Source organism: Choristoneura fumiferana, chromosome 8 (assembly GCF_025370935.1).
Source record: "Choristoneura fumiferana chromosome 8, NRCan_CFum_1, whole genome shotgun sequence".
NCBI lineage: Eukaryota > Metazoa > Arthropoda > Insecta > Lepidoptera > Tortricidae > Choristoneura > Choristoneura fumiferana.
In genome coordinates, this window is record NC_133479.1 from 2,762,512 (window position 1) to 2,790,306 (window position 27,795).

Sequence of the window (27,795 nt, forward strand, 5' to 3'; positions counted from 1 at the left end):
TTTTGCACGGATATATATGTAAACTATGCCGACAAAATGGTACAATAAAAAATATATTTTTTTTTTATTGTACGTTCCATAGACGTCAAGTGGGGGTGATTTTTTTATTCTCGTCCAACCCTATAGTGTGGGGTATTGTTGGATAGATATTTTAAAACCATTAGGGGTTTGCTAAGACGATTTTTCGATTCAGTGATTCGTTTGCGAAATATTCAACTTTAAAGTGCAAATTTTCATTAAAGTCGAGCGTCCCCCCCTCTAAAATCTAAACCTGTGGGTGGAAAAATTTGAAACAATTCAGGATGGCAAACTTTCTAGGAAAACTATAACGGCTAATTTTGCTTGAGAATTATTAGTAGTTTAAGAGTAAATAGCAGGCTAAGGTATAAAATATACCTAAACTATAAAAATACGAAATCCTTCGAAAAATATTACTTAATTTTTTCGTAATGGCTTCGAAACCCTATTTCGGGCGTGTCCAGCACGCTCTTGGCTGTTTTTTTTAAATGTTTTTCAATGAAGACTCCTCAAGATTGTTTACCCTTTTTCTAATGCTAAAAAAAATTAAGTACCTACAGTGCCATCCATCTAGTCATCAAATGGTATTGGTGGTAGTGAGTAAAAAATACATATTTTTTGAACGTTTATTTACCATCAACACTTTAATATAATAGTTAAAATACACGGAAACAACGCGTCAATCCAAATCATTTTGATATACAAATTTAGACTTTACTTTCTACAGATTGATGAATAATTATCGAATGGTACTTCACACAAAACTCGCAATGGGAAATATGTTCCTCTTTTTAAGACAAAATACGGTGTATTAATGTACCGTCAGCAGCATGTAAACAGCTGTTCTACTTCCAAATTCGATGTTCTTATATATTATCGTATACCTTTACTTGCCCGAATTCCACTTGCCTTACCAACGTTTGCCGTATGGTTAGTAGAATGCAGTATGGTTAGTTTAATATCAACTCTGAAGAAAGTACTATTTCGTCGGCCTAATTCGTTAACCTTCTAAGTCCATTTGGACTAAGTTTACAGGTCATTGAGAAAACTGCATAAAATCTTCAATTGTTAACTAATCAAAATTTTTAAAACCCGTTTGTAGCTATGACTAAACTTGATATTTTAAAGATATAATTAACAGCATATCTTACACAAATCACAGGAAATTAATAAAAATGAGTATTGAGCAGGTTTTCGTGTTGAAGTTTAACGAATTAGGCCGACGATTTCTGAAATAAATTACTTTGTGGCAAATAAAAATTATGGAAAACGATAATTATGGCATATGAAATTCGGGCAACCGATAGAGAACCTCTTATTATACCATTCCTGTCACTCACATATTAAATACTATTACCGTGGGCACATACGAAGTTCAAGTTTCGAATTTTGAAATAGAACGGTATAAAGGAGGCCATGTTGTTTCGCACTTAGAATCGCATTCACATTCACCATTTCCTTCTGTCCAACGTTATTGGAAATGAGATAGAGAATGATAGCAAGCGTCTGCGTTCAATCGCTCTCGTGGCGTCTAATACTGATGTGCCAAAGGAAACTTTCCGTAATTGCGGAGTTTTTCATATAGGAAAATTTCGGAAACTTCTCACAATTTTATGCAGGGATTGGAACTTTCGCTTATCTTAAATTTCCGAGGACATCACATTGTTCTAACGGACATACATGCTGACTTGAACAAACTAAATTTTGTTGCGTGCAAAATACTGTTAAAAAAATTGTACCCGAAATTTCAAACGAAATAACTGCTATTCGAACTGTTAACGGTATTCCACCATTCGTTGTGCGTTTCGTGTCTATCAAACATTTCGATTATTTCCCCAAACCCTCCCCCCCCCCATCTAAGTCCGATTCTCAAGCGAAGTCACTGCACTAACGCATAAACAATTTTCGAGCTCACCAGTTGGCGCCACTGTAGACAAAGGTCCTGCAGGGCTACTACGAAAGTTCGTGTCGTGCGGTCCCCCTGACACTTATACTATTTAATACGAGAGCGAGAGGGACGGTACGATACGAACTTCGAGTTTCGTAGTAGCCCTGCTGCCTCAAGTATATTGGTTAGTTTGTTATTACGGGCGTGAAAACAAAATTTGCATTTAAATCATATTTAATACCTTAAAACCGTACCATAAAAATATCGACCATGCATGCATGCATGTTGCGAAGTCTCGTTTTGTTTGGAAAAAATGGAGGACAAAGGTTTCCGAAAGACAAAACTGTCTCAAATCGCAGACACTCATTGCCCCGTAACGCATATTTGCCATAATTAATTTCAGGTATTGCAAAATATTCACAAAATTATTCTAATTATAAATTAACCCGCGTAGCTCACGCAAAAACAGTGACATTTGACATTTCGGAGACCTCTCATTACACTAGCGCCTCTAGCGGCGAATTCATACGCGATAGCCCTCATTATTGCCGTCATTGCTTTGTCCGAATAAGAAGAGACCTATCGGTCACATTGAGTGAGACAGATCCTCAGACTCGCGTTGTGCAGCAATATTCCGCTTGGAAAGTCCTTATTTATAATTTTTATTTTTAATAACACGGTTGTACATCTATACTTCAATTAGGTATGTACTTATTGTATTTTAGGTGGCCTACCCATGAAGGTTTCTGTGACGCTAGTTCGCTAATATCGTGGGATCGGTTTGACAACTAACGTTTGCGCCACGTTTGTGATTGATTGAATGCATAAGTTGAATAACTAGATGGGCTACTCACAAGCATAACTAACGCCATCTAGCGATATTTCGCCTGTTATCGACATGACGCTGGCTCAATGGAAAGGCATAGCCAAAACTTAAAAAAAAGAAACCCTCATTTGGGCGGCACCTTCTTAGCTGACATTTTTGACGTAAGTAAATCAGTAAATCTCTTGATACGAGAATAATTTTGTACAAACAAACTTATTACCTCCACTTCGGTCTGGACTGGACGTAATAGAATTTCAATTTTATAAATAATTGAATTGCCAAATCACAGTTTAAAACTAAAATTACTAAGTCCGACCTAAACGCTAAACAATTTATGGTTTTTAAAGGTTTAAAAACTTAAAATAACGTATACTTTCATTTAAAAATAGTAATTGACGAGTGTTGTACGTAAAATGTACCCATTTCATTTAGGGCAGTAAGATCGTAGGTATGTATTTTAATCGAAGGTATTTAACAAATAGTGGTAAGTATAAGCTGACTGAAGAACAACATCAAACATTTCTAATCGTTTTTCAGTCGCTGAGTGATGTCGTGATTCTCTAAAATTTAAACCTACACGGATGAGGTTTTCTTAAGAATCACACCTACACTCGTAAGTTTTTCTGTTCTGATGACATAAGTATTTAAGTAGTAAGGGAAAAACGTCAGTCCACGCTGCGTACGAAAAGTTTTAAAACTATAAATACGACAGATAAAATAAGTTACAAAGTTAAAAACATGCTAGAAAACTGTTTTTTTATCATACAAGATATGTTGTTAGGCCTGTAGGCATCAACTTAAAATATGTTCTAATAAATATGTTAGGTCAATTATTTTATTAATCATCAAAAGCGGTTTTTGCGCCTAAAACAGAGTAGGTTTACAACGATTTCTAAGTTATTATTTGCGATAATATCCTTATGAACTAGACTCTACCTACTAAAGATTTTAACAATATAATACTAGATTATGTTTTATGATATTTTAGCTATAGATATGGTAGGCATTTTAGACTTATTTTAAAGGACTTTTTTATGGTAAACCGATGGCATAACCTCCTGTAGATTATGTGTGCGAGACTTTAGGCATTGCATAGCCATAGAAAAAACTGCCTCTGTAATAGATATTATAATAAGAAATAATAATTTTATTAGGTGTTGGAAACTTTTATAGTTACCGCCTTGTCTAAATACAGTACAGTTTAACGGTTAAACTTTGACCTATAGGACGTCTTGTAGGCTTTTTTAAATCTCGATTTAAGGCAGAAACTGACAGTTCTTGTATGGATCTGACAGTTTTTAAGACCACTTAAACCAAGATTAAATAGCCTGCAAGTTGACGCTAATCCTTATACCGCACAAATAGAATATTAAATTATACTTAAATAAGTAATTGAATGATTTGGAAACAGCAATTTTTCTCATGAAACTGCGAAACAAAAAAAATATCATTCCAAAAAAGCGGTCGTTTTTATTAGTTTACCGAATTGTTATTATTATCTCAATTTACGGATGCGCCTAATTTCATCAAACATAGAGCATGTCAACCTAAATAATCGTAGCGTACGTTACTGGCGTAAGGCGCACCGCAGTCCTTTACACTATCCTATATGTACTATTGGACTACGTATTTTACAACAGACATTGTGAGTAAGCAAATTGCTAAAACAATCTACTTTAATACATATAGCTCAATAAAAATCTCACAATAATACATATTTAAAAATAACAACAATAATTATCACATCGAATCTTATTATTTATGTGTCCCATCACTACGCTGAAAAACGTTTGAAAGAATATTTTTTTCATCGAATATCTATTTTACCGAAATTTATTAACTTTTATATTATTCAGTGTCGTAATTGTTTTTTAAAATTATTTTTAATGATATCTAAGCCATAAAAACATTGTGTACCGAAACGTTTTTCAGCTAAGTAGTAGTTGGCCATTAAACTTATTAATAAGTTATGTGCTATGTTGCAGTCATTTACTGTTACATTTACTATTGTCAAGTTTAAAATACTAAGATATACAATATTCCTAAAGTGGTAAACACTGAGAACGATCATAACATTTTATATAGGTTTTAGGTCTAATAACACATCACATAAGATAGATTTGATAGCATTTTTTATATATATTATCAAAGTTTTGGCGACCAAAATGTTTTATTTATTGTCATTTCTATAACTTTCTATTTAAATTTCAATATTGAGAAATCATCTAAGTAAATGTATAAACTATTCAAAAATATATAATTATTAAGTAAATAGCTGCCGTTATTGTCACGATTTCGCTTTATATAATTTTATTGTCAAGTAAAATACTAAAATATCTTATGTTATAAAATTAAACACAGTAACACATTCAAGTACTTAGGTACCTTTCAAAAACAACGCTAAAAACTTTAAGGATTTGCACAAATTAAGTATCTTAAAATTTGTGTAGCAAAAATGATTTAGGTATAAATAAATTGGATTTTAAATTTAAGTTAAGTATCACCTACATATTTTATGAGTAGGTATGACAATGATACAATAAGTGGTAAATGTCTAGAAAAAGATCATGATTATGTAAACCCGATATGGCACGACGTTAGATATTTCATTTATACATCTAAGCATTTGAAGTAGGCGTAAGCATTTTTATATTCATTGTTGATTCGCAAATTTTCTATTATATACACAGGATGAAAAAAACGAACACCATACCTGGTGGATATATATTGGATATTCGTCTACCTTTCAAAACAGGTCAAAAATGAGAAAAACAAAAAAAAATGTTTTCAATTCTTATTCTCGTAAAGTTCGTGTATATGCTGGATCTAGGCGACATAAAATGTATTTTTATGCTCTAGTGCATAAAGTAAAATCTTCGTCTAAGACTAAGGTAATCAGGTGCTATGATCAGGTGTCAGCAGCCACAAACAAAGTTTGTACATATATTTCTTAATAATTTTAAATCCATTTAAAACTAAAAATCAATCAAATCAATCAGAATAAATCATAAAACTAAAAAAATATGAATAATAATGCATTAAGAATAAAAAACACATAGAAAGTGAACAATTGTTTCCACTGTTGCTATTTTATTTCCTCGCAAGCTAAGTGAAAAGCAGAGTGTAAAACTTGAGCATTAAACCCATTTGACCCTCGACGTGTCTATAAACCCTCAACGAACCGGCTCGGGTGGCTATATGAACGTCTTGGGTAAAATGGCTCGTTTTATGCTCTTGTTGTACAATCTACTATTATGGCGTTCGTTTTTTCCACCTTGTAACTAAATTATGATTGTATTATATGTACCGTATCTAATTTTATGTGAGATCTATATGTATTATTTAACTCATGTTGAACATTAAATTATCTTTTATCTTTTTATCCAAGCGTCTGTTCTCTTTCTCCATAGATATGTACATATATTGCGACCATATACGAATGCTAAAGTATTTAAAAGAAACAATAGATTTCAGCTTTCATATTAGAAAATTGTTTTATAAGCATAATGCGGCGGTCGTTCCATCTTATCTAATGTTAATTCATCTTACCAACCTCCCTGTTGAAAAATATTGCTCGTCAACATCAATCCCATCCTAAGGCCAGTTTCAGAATTCATCTCAGCATAAGTATATACGTCCCACTGCAGGGCACAGGCCTCCTCTCGGAATGAGAGGGCTTGGGCCATAATTCCCACGCACGCCCAGATCCTCTTATTATTTCGTCTCTGGCTGATTATCTTACACAACCTCCTTGGCTTTCTCCCGCATTTAAAAAGGTAAAAAAATCTTGACCTGTCTTTATCGAGACATGCTTTTAAAACTCATTGCTGCTTATTTATGAACCTTTACAATATATTTAACACTTAACAGTCACTTTCTGGAAAAAAAATGTTACAAAAATGCCGAGCGCTATTTACCAGAGACGTGAAGCCAACATTTTCGCTAGGCAATATAGAGAGAGAAGCTTCAGGTGAAAAATCTCACCGTTAAGTGTGTATGTGTGAACACAAGCTTTGTTAAAATTCTCAACACTAAAGTTATGTAATAAAGGCAATCTAGTGGAGATCAACACAATATTTTAGACTATCGCGGTGTCGTTACTAATTTTATGAATTAGGTAAATTAGGATTTTTTTCCGCGTACCTTAGGTCGTCTCGTGATCATGGCGCATATGCAATATAAAAATATCGAGCTTCAAAAAAAATCTAGGTACGCGAAACAAAACCCGAATTTAATTCATAATAAAATTAGTGGAGATCAATTTGTTACTACGCTATACCACTGCAGGTTACTTTTTTCTTTCTGAAATTAGTTTCTGTTAAAAAAAAATTTTTGATACAAGCTTTTTTTTGCTGACTGTACTTTCATTGTCAGGCGTCAGCCAACTTGCATATGTATACCAAATTTCAAGTCAATCCGACCACTGAAAGTGAAACAAAATTAAACAAACAGAGCAAGCTAACAAAAGCTTGTAAAAACGAAACTGAATTAGCGGAATCTTTGATCTTTTAACGTGTATACATTGACATCTATGTACCTTACGGCACTAGACTGGCTGTTTGGAACAAACGCGCGGCGCATCAATCATCAATATTACTTTGACACAAGCCCTGCCACGGACGTTAACAAACTACTTAGTGAAAGGTTCACAAATCCGCGATGTGAACAAATTTCGTGCACCGTTTTGGTGAAAGAAACATGCAGTCTATACATAGATGCCGATGCGTGTGTAGCAGCAGTTCCTGAGCCCAGCCCCCGCTGGTCTACTCATCGTCATCGGTCTCGCAGCAGCCCGGCCAGCAGCAGCTCTCTGTTCCATCGGGTTTGGTGCAGAAAAGCAGGGTTTCTGCTGTGGAGACAGCTCGCGGTTCGATGCCGTGGAAGTCCCTAAGGTCTTCGGCGGGGAACCAGGCGCGCTCCTCGTCGTCTATTATGGGTATGCCGAAGTATCTGGAAGAATAAAGGTCTTTTGAGTACGTCTAATAACTACATGGAATCAGCATATATCTCCAGCTAATCTTGAAACCGATAACCGTTGGGGTAGAGTTCTTGAGTGGAGACCACGGATCGGCAAACGTAGCGTAGGACATCCTTAGACTCGGTGGAGCGATGATCTTCGCAGGGCGGCTGGCAAGAGCTGGATGAGAGTAGCCGAGGATCGTGCTCAGTGGCGTGCCATGGGAGAGGCCTATGTCCAGCAGTGGACGAACATAGGCTGATGATGATGATGATGATAATGAATCTTGAAAGCTCCTTGTTTCCATGAATTATCCTTAAAGCGGCCTGGCGCTGTTTTACAAAAAAACCCTACTCCTGATACTCCTGATAGAACTGAGCTTAAGGCTGCATTTCCACCCGATATATGCGCGAGGATCTGTTGCGAGGAGTGTGTTTGTCATGAACCAATAGAAACGCATCTTTATCTATCCGGTGGTAGCCGGTCGTAGGACCTTGTGCAAGGCCCGCCCGGCTTGCTATCACCATCTTGCTCGCTAATCCTGCCGTGAAGCAGCAGTGCTTGCACTGTTGTGTTTCGGCGTGGAGAGTAAGACAGCCGGTGTAATTACTGGCACTTGAGGTATCCCATCTTAGGCCTCTAGGTTGGCAACGCATCTGCAATACCCCTGGTGTTGCAGATGTTTATGGGCGGTGGCGATCTCTTACCATCAGGAGACCCACTTACTAGTTTGCCATCCAGTCGAATAAAAAAAATCCTGGCTTAGCACAGCTCTGGTGGAAACAGCTTAGCGGAACGAGGTTTTTGTAGATACAAAACAAGGGAAGCATATATGAGGAATGTGTTTCGAGTACTCAGTCACCAGCAGGGCTACTATGAAATTCGAAAATCGAAGTCCCACCGACACTTATATTATTTAATACGAGAGTGAGAGGGACGGTGCGATACGAACTTCGATTTTCGAATTTCGTAGCAGCCCTGCAGTAGCGGCCAGTGGCGCGCCCCCGCCTCGCCGCACCCCGCTCGCTTATTGGAAAAGAGCTCCCTACACACCCTCGCACTGTTCAGCTACCTCGCGCATCTCTGATGGAAACAGTAACAACGTTCAACATCCTCGCACCGCTGAGACGAGTTCCTATGGGCGTGTACACGAAATATCGGGTAGATATTGCCATGTCGGTATTATCCGGGCCGGTAAATAGTGTCACCCGCTATGTACCTGCAGATAGCCAGGCCAGGGATCCACAGCACGGAAGCCATTATCAGCACCAGCACCAAGAGAACAGCCCACAGCGGCCACGACTTGCGGACGGTGCCGCCCTCGCTGGCCAACCACGCGTCGTATCTGTAAAGATAATACCTTCGTCATCTCGGGCCAACAATTTTTTTACAAATGTTTCTTTAAGCCAAATACATTTTATTCTGAAACTGTGAGCCTTGAAATTTAAAATTGACCTCTATCTCAGCTGGTGGTAACAAGTTGAGAAGAGAGGCCGATCAAGCTCACGTCGCAACTATTTAATTTAGTAATAAGTAGCTACTCTTATCATATCAGCCGTAGGACTTCCACTGGTAGACATAGGCCTCTAGACCTCCAGTTGCTTCCATTGAAAACGGCCAGAATTCTGAACCCGCGGCCTGAAGTTGTCAGGCCGCTTGTAGACGTCCGTGGTTTTCACCGGACAACGGACTGTATTTTGCAGTGTTTAAGCTTCGTCGCCGGACAAGTGTCCGGTGCATGTACACACATTAATTGTAAGCATAGAATACCGCAAATCCGGAAAAAAAAAACGGTCCATTGTCCGGTGAAAACAACGGATGTCTACATGCGGCCTTAGTAGAAATGTACCCTGATCCTTTTACAGCCAGTTCGTAGAAGGACGATATGAGGATGGCCAGCATTGCCAATGGAGACAGGTACTTCCAGCAGATCAGCCAGTAGATCCCGGGACGCTGGCCCGTCATCAGCTCTATGTCGTCTGCGAATCTGGAATGGGAAACAATCTTAATATAATAACCTTAGCTTGTTTTGAGTCAAGTGTTGTTTGAGTCGAGTCAAGAAGACCATTTTATTGTCTTGAAAAAAAAAAGTACTTTCTGCCAAGTTTTTGCGGCGCATTGGTCTAGTCAATGATAATCTTTTAGATAGCGCTGACATGTAAAAGAGCCGTTTGAGCCTACTTACAGAATTAACGTTTTGATTTTTATGCCAATAGGTACAGATATACTGCAGCCCGATTGGCTTCGAGAAAAGTATGGTACGGCCGTGCCTTTGTTTTGCTCGACTTGGCGGGGGCGCTGCCGTGCCCCCAGTTAATATATTTCCGTCGGAAAAAGTCGGATTTCAATCGGAATACGGCGGCACCCGAAAAGTCAAACAATTATTGTATGAAATAAGTCCCATCTTCATATCCGTTAATATGAAACTTTATTATTTATGGCTACTTGCTGGAAACACATAAATCTCGTGTTAGCGTTAAGCTCAGTTTAGTAGTGTCAAATTGTATGGAACTGTCAAGCTTAAGCCTGGATTATCTACTAAATCTAGATTTTTTTTTTCTGCAAGACGGCCTTAGCGTCAAATATCAAAATCGCTGTACGATGGGCTAATAGAGAGAGCACGCGATATTTTCCGTTCAAATACCATATTAGATCTTATCTTTCATAGAAATTTGACTGACTGAAAAAAACCAAGCCAAGCTACCTTAACGCTTATAACCCACTACACAAACTCATAGTCGCTATCTAATCCAAAAATAGCTCGGCTAAAAACATCCCAAGCCTTTGTCATTGTCACTCGAATGACCCGCGCCGAGATTAAAAGACTGACATAGCTATATTAAGTATATGTTACATAGCCGCGAGAACACTCCCTGTACTGCATACGTAGTAGGTTGGACCACTGAACTATAAAAGGAATAGAAACGTCTGAGCCGTAACAGCAATTTGAGGATGAGCCACTCTAAATCTTCTTTTGTTTTCATTAAGATGTTTTTAAAGGTACTGGTATATGTAAGGAAAAATATACATATGTTATGTAACGTCGATGTGTGTCGAATAGAGTTGCTAACTTTTTCAGAAGAAAAATAGTGTCTGATTTCAAAGAATATTAATATTAAGAATTATAAGAAAGAAGGTTTTTTTTTGTACTTTCACACTATACGTATTTTTTCGTTTTTGCGGCATATACCAAATTTTTGGTTTAAAACGAAACATCATTGAAACAGAAATCGCCGAAACATTTTCGAAAAAATATTAATATTACTAAAAATATTTTTGGAGAATAGATAAGTTTAAAACAATAATACGGTTCCACTACGACCCTCTAAGTAATCGCGAAAAGGGTCAAGCCACAGACCTAGTAGGAAGAATAGAAATTGCGAGAGCTCTAACTGTCTAAAAAACCAGAAATTCATTTTCACAGTCACCTTTAAAAAACCAGACAAGTGCAAGTTAAATTCGTGTGGCGAGGGTTCCCTACTTTTCTAGACAATACGGAAATTTCCTATTTAAATACCATAGATTTAAATTAAAAAAAAAAACCTATATGAGCCTATAATTTAAACCCAAATGCTACTGATTTAAAATATGATAAAAGTTGAAAAATACTTTACTCTAAAAAAGTAAATTTAAGTTTTGTATAGAAGTTGAGACACAAAAAGACTATCTCCACACTAAAAATTTTTTTTACTTTCGAATTTCAATGTTTTTCCATTTGTATCGTATTAGTAATCATTAGTTTTAATGTCAGTTAATTTCTTAAAGGGTTTTCTCATACGTATTCGACAATTTTCTGTATATTTATCGTAATTTTAGTTTCGGAGAAAATTTTAGAGTCCTATTCCGCGTATCTTGATTTTACTGAAGCTCGATATTCAAAACCCGAATTTCATTTATAAAATTAGTAATGTCAAATGTCAAAAACCGCGATAGTCTAAAATATTACGTCAATAATTCTTTGTCTAGTTTTTACCCGACTACGGCAACGCCAAAAGGAATAGCATAGACATGTATCATGTTTGTATTTAATTTACGTATGTTACATGGTAGCGTCTAGAGTACTCATTATATTAATATTAATAAATAAGGTGGCATTCAAATGTATCTTACAAGAGCTTAAAGCTTATTATCGATAATTCTTGAAGGAAATAAGAAACAAACAAGCTGTGATATGTGGTGCATGGGGGAAATTCGTGTCTGTACCGTTGTCCAGCAGTGGTGTAGCGGTATAGCACGCGGCACGGAATGCCGAGGACCTGGGTTTGATTCCCAGCACTGGTCTTATTTTTCTGGTTTTTCTGTGCATCTATATTTCAGTTTGTATTTTCAATTTAGGAAATATCTATAAAAACATTTTCTATTCCTCTTCTTGGGTCCAACAGTTTACGGTATTAATTACACAAGGCTAAAATTGAATCGTAATAGTGCTCTATTATTCATGGACAAAGTTTTGCTTGCAAAGGGCTTCTGACGCTTATTGAGACATTAATATTAAACTGTATAGAAAGGGCGCCCAGAATTTGGCAAAATAAGGTATAATCTTGGTCAAATTTAAAAAAAAAGCGTGTCAAAAATACAAAAAAGATATTTTAATAATGTTCCCCACAGAACACTCTTCTAAGGAGCTCTTTCACCATCCATTGATTAAATATTATTTGCCGGATAAATGTAATGCCGTCTCCGTCTATTCGATCGAAACAAACAGAGACGGCATCACATTTATCCGTCAAATAATATTAATCAATGGTGAAACAGGGGGTAGGTCGCTACACTCTTGATAGAGTCGTGGTGGATGGATATGGATAAGGGTCAGTAGTAAACCGATGCCGACTTCCTGCAGGGCTACTACGAAACTCGAAGTTCGTGTCGTGCGGTCCCTCTGACACTTATACTATTAAATAAGAGAGCGAGAGGGACGGTACGTTACAAACTTCGAGTTTCGAGTTTCGTAGTAGCCCTGATGTGATGGTTTCCACTAGCAAACCGCAGTGCTAGAGTCAGCAGTTAACTTGGTCAATCAACTTTTTAGTATAGTTTGTTGCCATGGTAACGACTCCTGAGTTACTTATTAAAAGTATCATTTTATGGGGTACAAATCTACTAAAAGTTAGGTGTTGAGACAGTTTTAAGGCAGTTCCTTCATGACTTATCACGTGGTTGAGTAACAAACATCTAAACATCCAAACATCTTCAGAAACTTTCACATTTATAATACTAGAAGTTGCCCGCGACTCCGTCCGCGTTGTATTCGTTACTAAAAAATATCCTATGATCCGATAAAATCTATCCTATGTCTTCCCCGGGACTCAAAGTATCTGTATACCAAATTCCATCTAAATCGGATCAGCGGTTTAAACGTGATTTAGTAACAAACATCCAAACGTCTTCACAAACTTAAATTTCACATCTATAATATTAGTAGGATATATTTCGTTTTTAATTGTCTTTTTACTAACACGATATGGATTCTTTGAATCTACTTAAATGATTTTATAAATTTCCCGCTTAGTACAAGAGCCTCGCAGTTTTATTCCTAGTCTGATTAAATTTATCCCCTTGGAAGTGAAATTAAGGGCGTTGACCTGGATACGTCTTAGAACGGGCTAAAGAGCTGCTGCTGTAATTACTTGGTAATTAAAATCCCGCTCAAAGGATTAAGTCTACATCTGACACGAGATATTCGTATGTTACGTGTGATTATGGTTCGAGATTTTAGTGTAACAGTTACTACGGACTGAGAGACATTTATTAGCAAAAATTCGATAAACAGGGGAAACATTATTGGGAAGGAAAAATAAAACACCAAGTATATAAATTGATCCCACTCCAAGGGCTCCAGCTTTATAGCCAGGGTGGGTCACATGGTCAAATCTTATTTATTTTCACGCAAAAAAACTTGTTTATTGTAAAATAACATTAATCAAAGAACAAAATCAATTCTCTTATTTTTTCGCAGAAGGATGTTAATGTTATTAAAATTAATTAAGTAGTTTGGAAAAATATCTACGGTGGTCCGGACCCAGCCCAGGGCTTAGGTTAGTTGTACTTTTACTGTAAAACGAAAAGATAAAGCTATATCTTATTGGTTTCTTTGAATAATAGTAAAATTATATAATTGTTCTTATATCGCTAGTAATAAATTAAATATCGTTTTTAGATCAAAATGAGTATCATTTTGAAGACCGGTTTTGTGAGTATCACTCAATATAAAATTTCAACCACAAACCGTTTCATAAGGAAAATTGTTGCTGGACATGTCCGAGCTGTAGAGGAATTAAGAACAAAACAGGGACAGTGTTCAATAACTCAAGCTCGCATCATAACACAAACATCTATTACTAAAATTAGATAGTTAAAGTCTAAACAAATTGCTTTGTTAATGACGGATTCATATGAGTATGCCAGATGACAGAGCCTAGATTATTTATTCTTTTGGCCACTATGAGCGCTACGATAGATTTCATTACCCCCACCTAGTACTTCGCACCCTCTTAATAACAACACTTGATTAGTTAATTGTTAGACGAATCTATTCAATCCAGTACTCGTTCACTAATGATCTGTCACCCGAAATTAACGAGTAATGTACAAATGTACATGATGTGATAATTAATGACATTGCAAATGTCAAGGGTTGGGTGGGGGGGCGGTCACATCGTGTAGTGGAAGGTTTAATAGATGATGTAAGACTATATCGTGTACGACCTTTAGAGGTTTGGGATGCATGCCGTAAGTTACAAGAGCTGGTAGTGTACAGAATTGTTAAACACGAGTACTGCCTTTTCGCAACGTAACGTTTGGCAACCTGTTTCATTTCGCAACTTTTCATTTCGCAAACTCTAACCCCCTTATTCATAAACGACAATCAAACCTATTTTAGTTAAAATGCCGCTAAAATTCGTTTGTCCTTATCTGTCACTTCGACATTTGTATTTGTTAGAAAGGGACAAAGCATTTGTTAGTTAACATAGGCTTGTTAAGTTTTATGAATAAGGGGGTAAAACTGTAAATATTTCAGGATTTATTTCAGGGCCATCGTGTAGAACCCTTTAGGTTAGGTTAGGTTAGTTTTATAAAAAATCCTGAAATATTTACAGTTTCAGAAATATTAAACAGTTGGGAAATGAAAAGTTGCGAAATGAAACAGGTTGCCAAACGTTATTCGCCGAAACATTAATGAACCTGTTAAACGATAAAAAGCTTTGAATTCATAAGATTAGTCTCAAGACAGTTTCGTCTACAACTTTGCTGCAAAATGGAAACGTTTGCGACTTTAACACGTTTTTATATTAGCTTTATTCGTAGCTGTATTTATATGAAAAAAACGAAATTAAACAAAATGATTTTTACCCCCTTTTTACTGTTGTATTGATACGAAACTTTGCAATAATTATGCGTAGGTCTGTTGACCGTGCGGCGTTGTGCGTGTGAGCTAACTTTGGGGGGCGGCAGACGTGAACTTGCCTTCGAAATCCAAAAGCTTAATGGTTACTTGACCTGAAATGTATATTTCAGAACTAAATTATTGTTATTATTATTTTAAAATTTATGACGGTGGAAGCATTCTACACTTCCACTGAACGTAGATATAGTTAGTGTTTAGTATTTTAACTAAGGGACCCCATACATCCCTGTATTTCTTTTATTATTATTTTTTGTATTTTTTTTTTCTTTAATTGTATAATATCGTTTTTAAGTATTTTATTTGTAATTATATTTTTATGAAAAAATGACTTTCTGCCAAGTTTCTTGCGGCGCATTCTTCTTGGCAATGATGGTCTTTCCGAAAGCGCTGGTAGTTTAAAAAAATGACGTGTAAAAGTGCCCATTGCGGCCTATTTACTGAATAAATCATTTGAATTTGAATTTTGAATTTGACCATAAATAAATACCATACCATACAATTCGCTCACAGTTGACCGTTGGCCCTACCGAATGGTGATGTTTATTTGATAGCTCGTGTTTCAGGAATATTTAAAACTAGCTGTAGCCAGCTGGATCGAAAATACAAACTGAAACATAGATGCACAGAAAAACCAGAAAAAGAGACCAGCGCCGGGAATTGAACCCAAGTCCTCGGCATTCCGTGCTACGTGCTATAATGCTACACCACCACTGGACAGGAGTACAGACACAAATTTCTCCTATGCACCACATATCTCAACTTGTTTGTTTCCTATTTAGTTACTTAAGCAGCGACACTAGCGACATCTATGCTTTAGCCCTCATCGAGAAACTTTCGACACTCCATTGGAACTAACCGCTCACCCGAACAAGAGATGTAGCTATTAAGCAGTCAAATTGTTTGTATTTTCGATATGGATTTTACGGAATGACCGTAGAAATGAAAAAAATCGGAGTTGAAATAAAAAATACAAAATACCAATCTTAGTCTAAACTGGACTTTACATGGAGAACGCCTAAAGCATCGAAGCGAAGCAATTCACTTATCTTGAAAAGTGCTTATGAGATAGTAAGATAAAAATGGAGCATCATATAACATTTATAAGACCCTTCTCGCAATCGCTAGACTTGCGTAACGGGAGCCGTTCAAAAAGGTCCTCAGGGTCAGACATCGGGGTCTGAAGAGTTCGAACCAAATTTTAGACTATCTTATTTATATTCCAATGAATAGGTAACCAGATTTTATGATGAACTTGTAGATGCAGAGGATCGTATATTTACTCGTAACCACCCGGGCTAGCATCTCTGAGTTTTTAGAAATCCAAGTGCGAAACTACATTCGAAATTTACCACGAGCTGTGCGCTGAAGGAAAACATCGTGAAACCTGCACAAACCTGCGAAGCAATTCAATGGTGCGTGTAAAGTGCCCAATCCGTACTGGGCCCGCGTGGGAATGCCCAAGCACTCTCATTCTGAGAGGAAGCCTGTGTCCAGCAGCGGGACATATCGCACACCTAGATTAAAACAGTATTAACTCAAAAAATCGTTTTTTTTCAGAAATGGCAAAAATGTTGATTTGAGAAAACTATACACGATAGAAGCTTATTTGTTGAATTTTTTAAAGCAAACTGAGATTGTAAGTTGATGTATTCATAATTTAAAATTTAAAATCATGTAAAAGATAAATTAAATACCATTTTTCAGTTGTTACAGTTTTTTAGAATTAAGTGTATTTGATTTCCGTAATTATTTTTAGTTGGAACTGTTTTGTATACTACTTTTTGAATTAATTCGATTTTGATACAATAAAAATGATAGTAAGCCATTCATTAAAAGAGTAGTTTATTTGATATTTGGAACGTTTTATGAGGTTTAAATGAAAATAATGAATTTTACACTAGATATTATTCAATAGGAACCATGTCATAAACTTTTACAAGGCAAATGAAATCAAATGAATAGCTCTACGAAAAAAATGTTACAAATAATTCTTCCTTAATTATCAAAAAACACTTAAATTACACTTGAGATCAGTCGTGTTAAAATCTTCTCAAAAATAATGATGTCACTGTCGTCACTTCGTATTGGTGAAATATAATAATCAGGTCGTTGGATCTCAATTGACTGGGCCATTGGGTTATTTGAAACAGAAAAATAACCCTCAGGTGATGAATTTTGTTCCATTTGACCGGTCAACATCGGTAACTCTTCCCTTAAAAAGCTATTTTCCATTTGAAACTCTTTGAGACGGCATATTAGGGTTAACATTTTATTTTTCTTTTTCTATAACCATTTGCACGAATATCCGGCCCCGTCCCTTCATATTTCTAAAACAAGTATTTAAATTATTAAAGGTTTATTTACTAACCATAAAAAAGCGTATTAACTCAAAAATGATAAAACTCAAACATGCCTAGCAAATCATAACACAAGTGACATTTAAAACAGTTTCAACATAAATTACTGCGTTTTATGAAACTTAAAAGAGTCGTCCATCTGTGTTAGTTCAAATTATAATTAAGAATAAATTCTCATTCAACAAAAGCGACGCAATTCAAAAGCAATAATTAAAACCATGAAAACAGATATAACTAAAAATAATCATAGAGAAATATCTTACCTAGGTCATCAAAACAGTGTTAACTCTAATTTGAACAATTTATTATCCATCAGTCGTGCAACGCCAACTCATCAAAACTGTAAAAACAAAACAGTCTTACCTCGAAATACATCGGTTTTAAATCAAAGTGCTAGCATGCACTCAGCGTTGTGTTCGGTCGGGAACTAATGATGCTACTGTCTTGCGGGTGGGGGGGTGAGGCACCGCCACGTGCAAAAGGGTCTTACAAAGCCACCTATCGGCGAGTTTTTGGAATATTTTTGGTTCTGTTTTATTGGCTGACGCGGCATCATCTGTAGATGTCGAATATACTATTAACTAAAAATACACCAATTTTGAGTTAATACTGTTTTGATCTAGGTGTGCGATATATAGGCGGGAATGATGATGAACTTTGGCCGTGTTATGCCGGGTTCCAGAGTAAAAAGGACGATCTCATGCACAAACTTTTTTAACACCAAATAAATCAATTCTATTCGATTCTATTCTATCTGTTTCTGACGGAGAAGGCTAAGAGACGATGTGAGAGCAGGCAGCATGCTCTCTGTTGCCAAGAACAAACTCTGGACTCCTCCAGCTTTGCGGTGTGGATTAGGCAAGGGGCACTATGTAAGTAGGTACACTATTTTCACAAGAAAGTCGTCGTGACGGTTCACTACTGTCTAAACCAGGGGTCACCAAACTACTGCCCGCGGGACAACTCCGGCCCGCGAGCCCCTCTAATCCGGCCCGCGGAAAGAAAGCGGGAGAGCCCACGGTCCGGCCCGCGATAGGGTCTGATTTTATAAAGCTACAAGTAACTAGTAATTCGTTTTATAAGACCCGCCATCACGGTAATTGGTCATAATCATAGTTAGCCACTCATGAACATAATCAACACCAAGTGCGTTCCTTATGCGTTACTCGTATCTAGGTACCTACCTCCTGGAAGTCTACTTAACTAATGTATTACCCCCATGACCAGCCAAAGTCTTGGCCCGCACGAATTTACATTAAGTGCAGAGTGGCCCTTGAGTCGAAAAGTTTGAAGACCCCTGGTCTAACCCAGTGATGGGCAAAGCACGGCCCGTGGGCCAATTCCGGCCCGCCAAGTAATTTAAACCGGCCCGCCGAAGTACCTTCGAAATTAATAGTTCCCATATGGCCCGCGATAAATAATATTATTTTGATCGCCCTGTAGTTAATATAAAATAGAATGAGTAATAGATGCACCGGTAAAGGAGACAGCTAGACTAGCCGTGTAGAAAGAAGAGCGAAGAGGTGAGGTGATTAAAAAATTCAAAACAAAATAATTTTTAAGATTGTTTTTTTTAAATCTTTTTGTATTTAAAAACCAGAAAAATAAGACCAGCACTGGGAATCGAACCCAGGTCCTGAATGCCGAGGACCTGGGTTCGATTTCCAGTGCTGGTCTTATTTTTCTGGTTTTTCTGTGCATCTATATTTCAGTTTGTATTTTCAAAATATTTTTTGGTTTAATTCTGGCCCTCCTCTAAAATATCTGTCACTTTTTGGCCCCCTATCAAAAAAGTTTGCCCACCACTGGTCTAAACGATGACCATGGTCACTCAGTCAAGAGTGCTCGAGTGCGACCTGTGGTAGTAGTGATGTAGTGATGCATGGGTCCATATCGGCTCGCATACTTATTGGGTGTGGGTGTCCGAATGTACCTAATGTTTGTCTGAACGATCGTTTGTCTCCTCTTTTTTTCTTTTTCTGGATCCAATTGTTCAGAATTGTTATAAAACAAACCCAACCTGTTGGTTTGGATAGCTATTTAACTAAATGTAAACAAACTTCAGCTGACAGATTTGGTACATTCAAGGATTTTAAACATTTTACTTATCTATCGAGAAGATTTGCGCTGTCATCGTTCATCCACCATTACCTCTCATATTTCGTTTTCTAGAATTTTTTTACCGTACAACGGCAAAAACTACTAGACACTGGCAAAATTGTCCTCCGATGGACAGAGCCATATTTTTTTAAAGAAACAACAACAACTACTTATCTATCATAATATAAAATAGACTAGCGTATTTCAATACAGAAATGTAAATGTTTAGACAGTTTAAATTAGTGAATTTCAATATTAAAGACACCAATTGACGTTGTTTTGTTTACATTTAGTTAAATAACCATCCTAACCAAGTATAACGTATAGCTTTCTATAGGATGACCTATTAAATTTTTCAGAAAAATGTAAGGTTTCAGTGGGAAGAAAAAATAACCAAACGATGATTCGGACAAAAATTACGACTATGGTATGATGACTAGCGAAGAGTATGCGAACTTTTGTGATGCATAATTGTGTGCTAATTTATTTTGTAAGGAAAAAATCTTAACTTTAGTAAAACAAATGAAAGTATGTTTATGAGACTTTGCCCTTAAAGTTTGTGATTTTAACAAAAAATACACGTAGATTAAAGATAGGTATATACGCAGAAATCTTAGCAAGAACGATAAGTTCACAAACTGCGGAGTTATAGCCAAATGCAATTTCGCATGAACGTCACAACGTTCCGGGAGGGTTTATAACTTATTTGAATCGTGATCTACATCGGCAAATGTTTGGAAAACCGTTCAAGTAGCATGAGGGGAGAATTTACTGAGGTTGCTTTCTAACCTGAGTATGTATATGTCGGCGGCCGATCGTAAAATCCGCCAGATCACGAAATTCCTAGGCATATCGTGAAATGGCGCCTTTTTGCGTCGGGGATTAAAAAGACTAATACCGCGAACGGCACGAACGCCAGAAGGTGGGATTAATCTAATAAAAAATGAGACGAAAAAATAATAACAAAAACAACAGTAAGAAACGATTACAAAATTAAAAGTTAAACACACATAGCAACAGTATTACTCTTGGTTGCTTCAAAATTAACAATAATTACAAAGCTGGAAACTCAATATTACTTCCAGACATAAATTTAGTCACAGTCACAGGTAGTGTTAGATCATCATCATCATCATCATTCCACTATATACGTTGCACCGCTGAGCACAGGCCTCCTCTCCGATGAGAGTGTCTGGGCCATAATTCCCACGCAAGCCCAGTGCGGGTTGGGAACTTCACAAACACCAATGAATTTCATCTCAGGTGTGTGCAGGTCACCGTAAAGCTCATAAATTCAAAGTGCAACTTCGCACATGAATTCTGAAAAACAGATCAGCGAGCCCGGGATTTGAACCCGCGACGAAGTGTCAGATAAATTTATCTTATAAGTCCAATTTATATCAAGATAAGCTGGAAACCAAACTAGTATAGTTATCTCTAAACTTAACATTGTTATTAAATTACAGTTCCCTAAACTGTACTCTCGAAATTACAAGAAACACCAAATTGCGAAGTTTTAAGCGACGGTGCGGCCGGAAGTTTTGATGACTGGTTTAGGAGCGTCAGGTTTGACAACATCCATACTCCATACTAATATTATAATGCGAAACTGTGTTTGTTTGTATGTTAGTCCGTCTTTCACGTCAAAACGGAGTGACGGATCGACGTGATTTTTGGCATAGAGATAGTTTATGGGCCCGAGAGTGACATAGGCTACTTTTTATCCCGGAAAATGCAGTTCCCGAGGGAACAGTGTGCGATAACCTAATTCCACGCGGACGAAACCCCGGGCAAAAGCTAGTTGTTACATATTTTTTCAATCTACATACAGCGTGTATTTTTTTATACAAACATAAAAAGTTGAAAATAATCGGTAATAATCCGTACCGCGTGCTATACCGCTACACCACTGATGGTCACTGGTGGTTTTTGACCATCAGTGGTGTAGCGGTATAGCACGCGGTACGGATTACCGAGGACCTGGGTTCGATTCCCAGTGATGGTCTTATTTTTCTGTTTTTTCTGTGCATCTATATTTCAGTTTGTATTTTCAATTTCGGTTTTACGGGATGACCGTAAAAGTAAAAATTTGGAATTGATATAAAAAATACAAAAAGATTCCAAAAAAACAATCTTAAACATAAAAAGTAACCAGATGTTGGTATTAGTACAGTCAGCAGCAGAAGTAGATGAGCGGTTGCGGTGCTCAAAACGATCTAAACACTCATACTCTTATTAATTATTAAAAGCTTTTATTTAATTTGCAATGTATCTTGTATGTATATGAGGGTCAAATCTTACAAGTTACATTTACCCACTTCTAGTAGTTGGATTGTCTTAAAATTTGGCATAAGTACTTACTTATGTAAATTGCGTGACAATACAATAATTTGGTAGTGACATCCTGGTAGTCCACCCAGGATCGTCTCGACAGGACGGAACTCTTCAACGGTTAATATGGCATCGACTTGAAATTTGCTATCGTCGGTGATTGCAGTAGCAATACCGCGTAACTAGCATTTTCCATTAAGGTATAATTTCCACTGTCAGAACAGTACAATGTCAGAACTGTTAGTGCAGCGAAAATTATACCTTATGGAAAATGCTACTTACGCGGTATTGCAGTATCATCGACGTTATGCAAATGTACTTTGGGCGACAATGCAAGTATAGTCAACAAAAAGTAGTCAGCAAAAAAAGCGTATTAAAAATGTTATTTTTTTACCAAAAACTTATTAAATACCTACATTGGCAATAGAATCGTGTGTAGATCATTTTGAGCACCGTAACCGCTCATCCACTTCTGCTACTGACTGTACTGTGAAGCTATATCACTGCGTATAAATTTTAAGCTTATCATTAACTACTAGATCGTATTTCATGTTTTTTTTGAGAAGCAATTTATTGGGTGAAAAAATTTGACACGAATGAGAAGCATCTGTGACAGTTGTCATATCACCTTCATGGACGTACTATGGCGACGCTTCGGATATAAACAAAGTAATGCAAAAAATATCAATTAAAGTGAAATTAAATTAAATAGATGCATACATAAATACTATATTAAACGCCCAAGACTCGAGAACAAACATTCGTGTTTTGCATACAAATATCTACCCCGACCGAGGACAGAACACCGGGAAGCTTCGACGTCAGGGGCTATACTAAGAAGTACAAAACTCGAACTTCGTATTTTGCCGTCCCGCTTGCGCTGATATTGTTTTAATACGAGAGTGAGAGGGACGGTACGGTTTCGAATTTCGTAGTAGCCCGAGGTTCTCTAAAACATAACACTAACCTTTTAACTCCATACACGTAAGCAATCCCGATGCACTCGCAAAAAGCAATGATCAGCAATGGAAAGTTCCCACTGTACATGTCAAATAGCAGGAATATATAGCTTCCAGCTCCGTGGGCAAATGCCATAGACATCAGACAGCAAGCCAGGCATATTCCACCAGTTAAATACTCCTTTCTTAGGTTAGGGAATAGCTTCATATCGACTACGGAGGTGACGACGCCTTCTAGGGTGCCGAATTGGGAGTCTATGCCCAGGGTGAACAGCATCAGGAAGAAGAGAATGGACCAGAACTGCGCTCCGGGGAACTGGTTGATGGCTTCCGTGAAAATTATGAACGCGAGGCCAGTGCCTGAAGCGGTCTGGAAAGAAAAAAGTAGCAATGATTTTTTTATAGTAATTACATTTTGAACACAATCTTTTTGGAACTTTAAACATGATAACTCACCTCTTGAATCTAGTTTAGCTCGACATGTTTCGGGCTAATTCGTAGCCCTTCCTCCCGGAACATACGTGCGCGTGCGCAGTGCCGCGTGTTGCAGCAGCCGCTGAGTTACGTTGCTCCAGGAAGAGGGGCTCGAAACATGTCGAGCTAAACTCGATTTAAGACATGAGTTATCCGGTTTGACCATTAAGTATACTCAGCGGAACAAAATTTGGCCCTCCTCTACATGAAAAAATTACCAATTACTGCATACATTTGAGGGTATTTTTTGCCGCTCAGTATATATGTTACACAGGCTCAAACCTCAGTAACAAACAAAAACACAAGACATTTCACAAAAAAGGTAGACATGTTGGATGGAACAAGTCTCATGTGCTCTGAATTCTGACAACGAGCTTGCATTGTGTGGATTTTGCATATCGATTTAGAAGGGTTGACCGCGCACCCGGCGTGGGCGGACAAAGTACTGTACCTATAGCCAAACCGAATAGTAGAACCGTATAATACGATGTGAACGAGTCTAAAGACAAAGTTTAAGCGGAAAGGGTCCATATCTTTCTTCTATTAGTTTAAGTAGGAAAAAAAATTATGAAAAACGATGAAAACTGCTTCAACTTTACCATCTCGCCCCAAAATTGAAAAGAAAGAAAGAAAATATTTATACGTGACAAACATGAGAACAATGGATAAAAGAAATAAAAAAGAGAAAAAAAAATAAGTTATGCATGTCACGAAATGGTCCCAAATCAGCAATCTGCCGGTCTTGCGAACGGCGCTGGTCTTCCTTTGAGACCATCTGGTCATCATACATTAAAAAAAAAAAACAGTGAAACCGATACAATTTGAGTAAAAAAAAAAAGATCCATATATTAAAAATAAAACGACAAAAAAAATTGCCTGATTTGATTTAGAGTACTTAGTACCCGTATAGGGTTTTAAACTTTTATCCCCGTAATAATAATTCCCGTAGATAAAAGTTTAAAAACTTATACGAGTGCTAAGTTATCGACTCTAAATCAAATCAAAAATGTTTGAGACATTTGTAAATACGCCGTTTCTCTCCAGTCTAGGAAATAAAAAGAAACCCGTAGAAGGAATTTGATCTTCACGAATATTTGGCTGTTTAGTCCGTATAAACTAATTGACGTTCCAAATTCGAAAAATGACTCCATGCTGTGCACTACTACATACAACAGGTAATTTAGTTAAGTTTTTCACCTTTAACGCCTGATTCAATAATAAATAATACATTTAACATTATTTAACTTACATTATCCAGCTCTTTCTGCAAATCGCATTCAGGCAACGTCGGCATCACCAGCTTTGTCAGATTCCCGTTCAGATCCACAGTAACCAGCTGCCCTGCTTCAGGCAGAACCATGGACCTGTACGCCGGCCCAAACATCTCCAACAGGGTCTCATTCCTCACATCCAAACACTTCTCATACACCATAGTAGCTTTAAAACCAATAATCGAAAACACAACGATCCCAGCAAACATGGACGTTAAACAATTAGTCATGGACACCATAATGGCGTCTCTGTAGCAGTTATTATCTACAGGGTTGTAAGAAGAAAAAGCTATCAGGCCACCGAAGGCTAAACCAAGGGAAAAGAATATTTGAGTGCCGGCTTCTAACCATACCACTGGGTCTAAGATAGTATGCCATTTTGGCGTGAAAAGGTGAATTAAACCGTCCCCCATGCCTTTTAAAGTTATGCCCCGGAAGAAGAATATGACTAAGACAATGTAGGGGAAAGTGGCGGTTACGTAGACGACTTTGCCGGAGGACGCAATGCCTTTAATCATGCAGAGATAGACCAGGATCCAGGCGATGACGAGGGCGAGAGCTATCTTGTAGTTGAAGGTTTGTGGGTGGTTGATGTCCTCGGAAATTTGGAGGGTGGTGCGGTACCAGAAGTACTGGGTCGGGCTGCTTAACTGCAACAAAGGATAATCATCGTTAGTCATGACATTACATCATGACATACATGACATCATGAATACAATGAACTAAAACAATTACTTAGCTCACCCGCGACCTTATGATAGCTACGTATGCAAGAAACTCTATGATCGCGGACTTTAAAGCTCTATGTCTATGGTCACGGGTGATTAAAGTAATTGCTTAAGCTCATTGATGAATACAAGGTGAAATTTTATACGTGATACGGCATGTGTTTCTACCTCATTCAATGCTGGACAATTTAATGTCATAAAGTCAATGACTCTTTATTGTGATGATGACCACAAAAAGTAAAATGGAATCCCGGGTGTGGCCTGTAATAGGAGCAAATAATTAAAACATAGATGGTAGATGGTACTCGTCAGACCCTTTTTCATACAAATTAACTAGTGTTATCAATGTACGCCATCCTAGAGTTCAGTTACGTCGCTTGTCACCCTACCCTACAAACAACAAACATTTTGCTTTTTGCTTCTTCGAATGAACTTTAAACTGTAATAGAAATAAAAAAAACTATTTATTTTTAAAAGTCGCTGAATCAATGTCGTTCATTTTGACGAGGACAATCTATATTTTAATTATTTGCTTCTGTTACAGGCCACACCCGTTATAAATTATGGATGGAACACCTCGGTATTTTACAGCTAGCGCCAAACCTATTTAACTCGAAAGTGTATTATGAATGTTTGTCACTTTTTCACGCAAAAAGAATGGCTTACTTTTTATCCCAATATTCCCAGAAATCAGAAAATCTTGTAATCTCAACCGCTGGGTTCGAGGTCATAAAATTAGGCACTGATGTTTTTGTAACGTGAATGAAGACTCCAATATAATTGGCATTTCCAATGAGAATTCACAAAAATCCCGGAATTTAAATCAACTGCTGGATCTAATGGATTACGCGTGCGAAGCTGAGGGTAAGTGCTAGTGTGGTCATAATAATGAGGACCAATTAAACTCATTCTTAGATGAGCTTGAGGATAATCCGAGCGCTTTGTGTGCTTGTCAGTGATAGATGGAGCTTATCCACGCATGCGCGGGGCCGCACATGACTTGCAAGAATCAGCCTAAGGCCGAGGCCGCACTACGGCTAAACCGCCGCGGTTTTTAACCGCGTGACTGGCGGTTTTAAGTTTACTTTTATAAAAAAGTCACGCGGTTAAAAACCGCGACGGTTTAGCATTAGTGCGGCCTCGGCCTAAAGCCTGATTCACATTTTTCTGTCGTGTTGTGTCGTTCGCATCAGAACGGTATCGGTTTCATACATTTTATATGGTTGCGTTCACATTTATAGTAATATAAGCAAATAATTAAAACATAGATCATACTCCTCAAACTGAACAACATTAGTTCAGCGACTTTTAAAAATAATTAGTTTTTGAATTTATATTACACTTTTAAATTTATTCGAAGTAGCAATGTAAAGCAAAATGCTTGATGTTTGTAGCGTGACAGGCGACGTCAGTTGTGTTCTAGGATGGCTTACATTGATAGCAGTATTTAATTTGTATGAAAAAAGGAAAATTCAAAGAGTCCATTATTTTAAAAGTCGCAGAACTAATGTTGTTCAGTTTGACGAGGACGATATATGTTTACATTTTTTGCTCGTATTACAGGCCACTCCCGGTATAATGCAGTGTGTTGTGACGGCTTGTGTTGTGTCGCATCAAAGCTATAGAGAGAGAGATACACAAAGAGCATCACAACACAACACGACAGATAAATGTGAATGCAGCTTTAAATAGTATATGTCAATAAATCGCGAAACAAACACCCTGTATTAAACTATAGTTAGCTGGAGTATAAATAGGTCGTTATTGAAACAATTTTTACATCTGCCGCCTGTCCCTACGTATGAGGATGTTGCTCTGAGGCTGAACTTTGGTTAAGTTCGAAACGTGTCAGTTTAGTGCGGTGGTGATAGTTGGGATTATGTGATTGTTGTGTTCTTACAGTGTGGAGGCGGAGGAGCTGCATGAACACACATTTGTTGCATACAGAACCCTAACACAGTGTAAGATAACAAAATATAAGAAGGAATATATGTAGTTTCGATTACAATCGGCTGATCGGCTGAAGGCTTTTCAGGAAACGCAGTTGTTGTCGTGTCCTGGCAGCACTTTGTTAATGAGGAATTAGGCTTAATTAGTGTAATTAGACGAAAGAGAATGGCTAATAAAAGCCTTTTGCAACGCCTGAAATAATCAAAGGGCTATGTGAAGAGAACCTCTTTAGTAGGTATTCGCTTTAAGCGTATAAATTCAACATCAAAATACATCTTCATCGTATACAACGAGTTGTTTTTGATTTCCGTTAACTTTAACTCAGATGCGGGAACTAAAACAAGTACTGCATTCAAGCCTCATCCTTTTTGCGGGCCACAACTCTGCGTTGTTAATGAAAATACGTCCGAAATATACTGGGAAAGAAACGCGTCGTAAAGAGAAAAGTAAAAAAAATGTACCTACAATAAAGTACGCCTTGTACACCAGTCAAACTCGAAATATCTTTCTTCAATTTAGGCTATAACAAGC

At 37.3% G+C, this 27,795-nt stretch overlaps 2 protein-coding genes across 2 annotated transcripts in view; both read right to left on the minus strand.

The window, feature by feature from the left end:
* Positions 1-6,753: 6,753 nt before the first annotated feature.
* The window catches only part of LOC141430141 (sodium-dependent neutral amino acid transporter B(0)AT3), a 44,272-nt gene continuing 23,230 nt past the window's right edge, over positions 6,754-27,795 (minus strand). Inside the window, exons 2-6 of the mRNA XM_074090698.1 lie at positions 24,565-25,236; positions 22,850-23,211; positions 9,539-9,676; positions 8,909-9,034; positions 6,754-7,682 (exon numbers count right to left, since the gene is read on the minus strand). Coding sequence (XP_073946799.1) covers positions 7,496-7,682; positions 8,909-9,034; positions 9,539-9,676; positions 22,850-23,211; positions 24,565-25,236 — 1,485 coding nt within the window. The 3' untranslated portion in view covers positions 6,754-7,495. The remainder of the gene's footprint in view (positions 7,683-8,908; positions 9,035-9,538; positions 9,677-22,849; positions 23,212-24,564; positions 25,237-27,795) is intronic.
* Positions 7,253-27,795, minus strand: part of LOC141430148 (transmembrane protein 64) — a 275,453-nt gene continuing 254,910 nt past the window's right edge. The window contains exon 4 of the transcript XR_012451617.1: positions 7,253-7,269. The gene's annotated coding sequence lies outside the window, so the exon portion shown is untranslated. The remainder of the gene's footprint in view (positions 7,270-27,795) is intronic.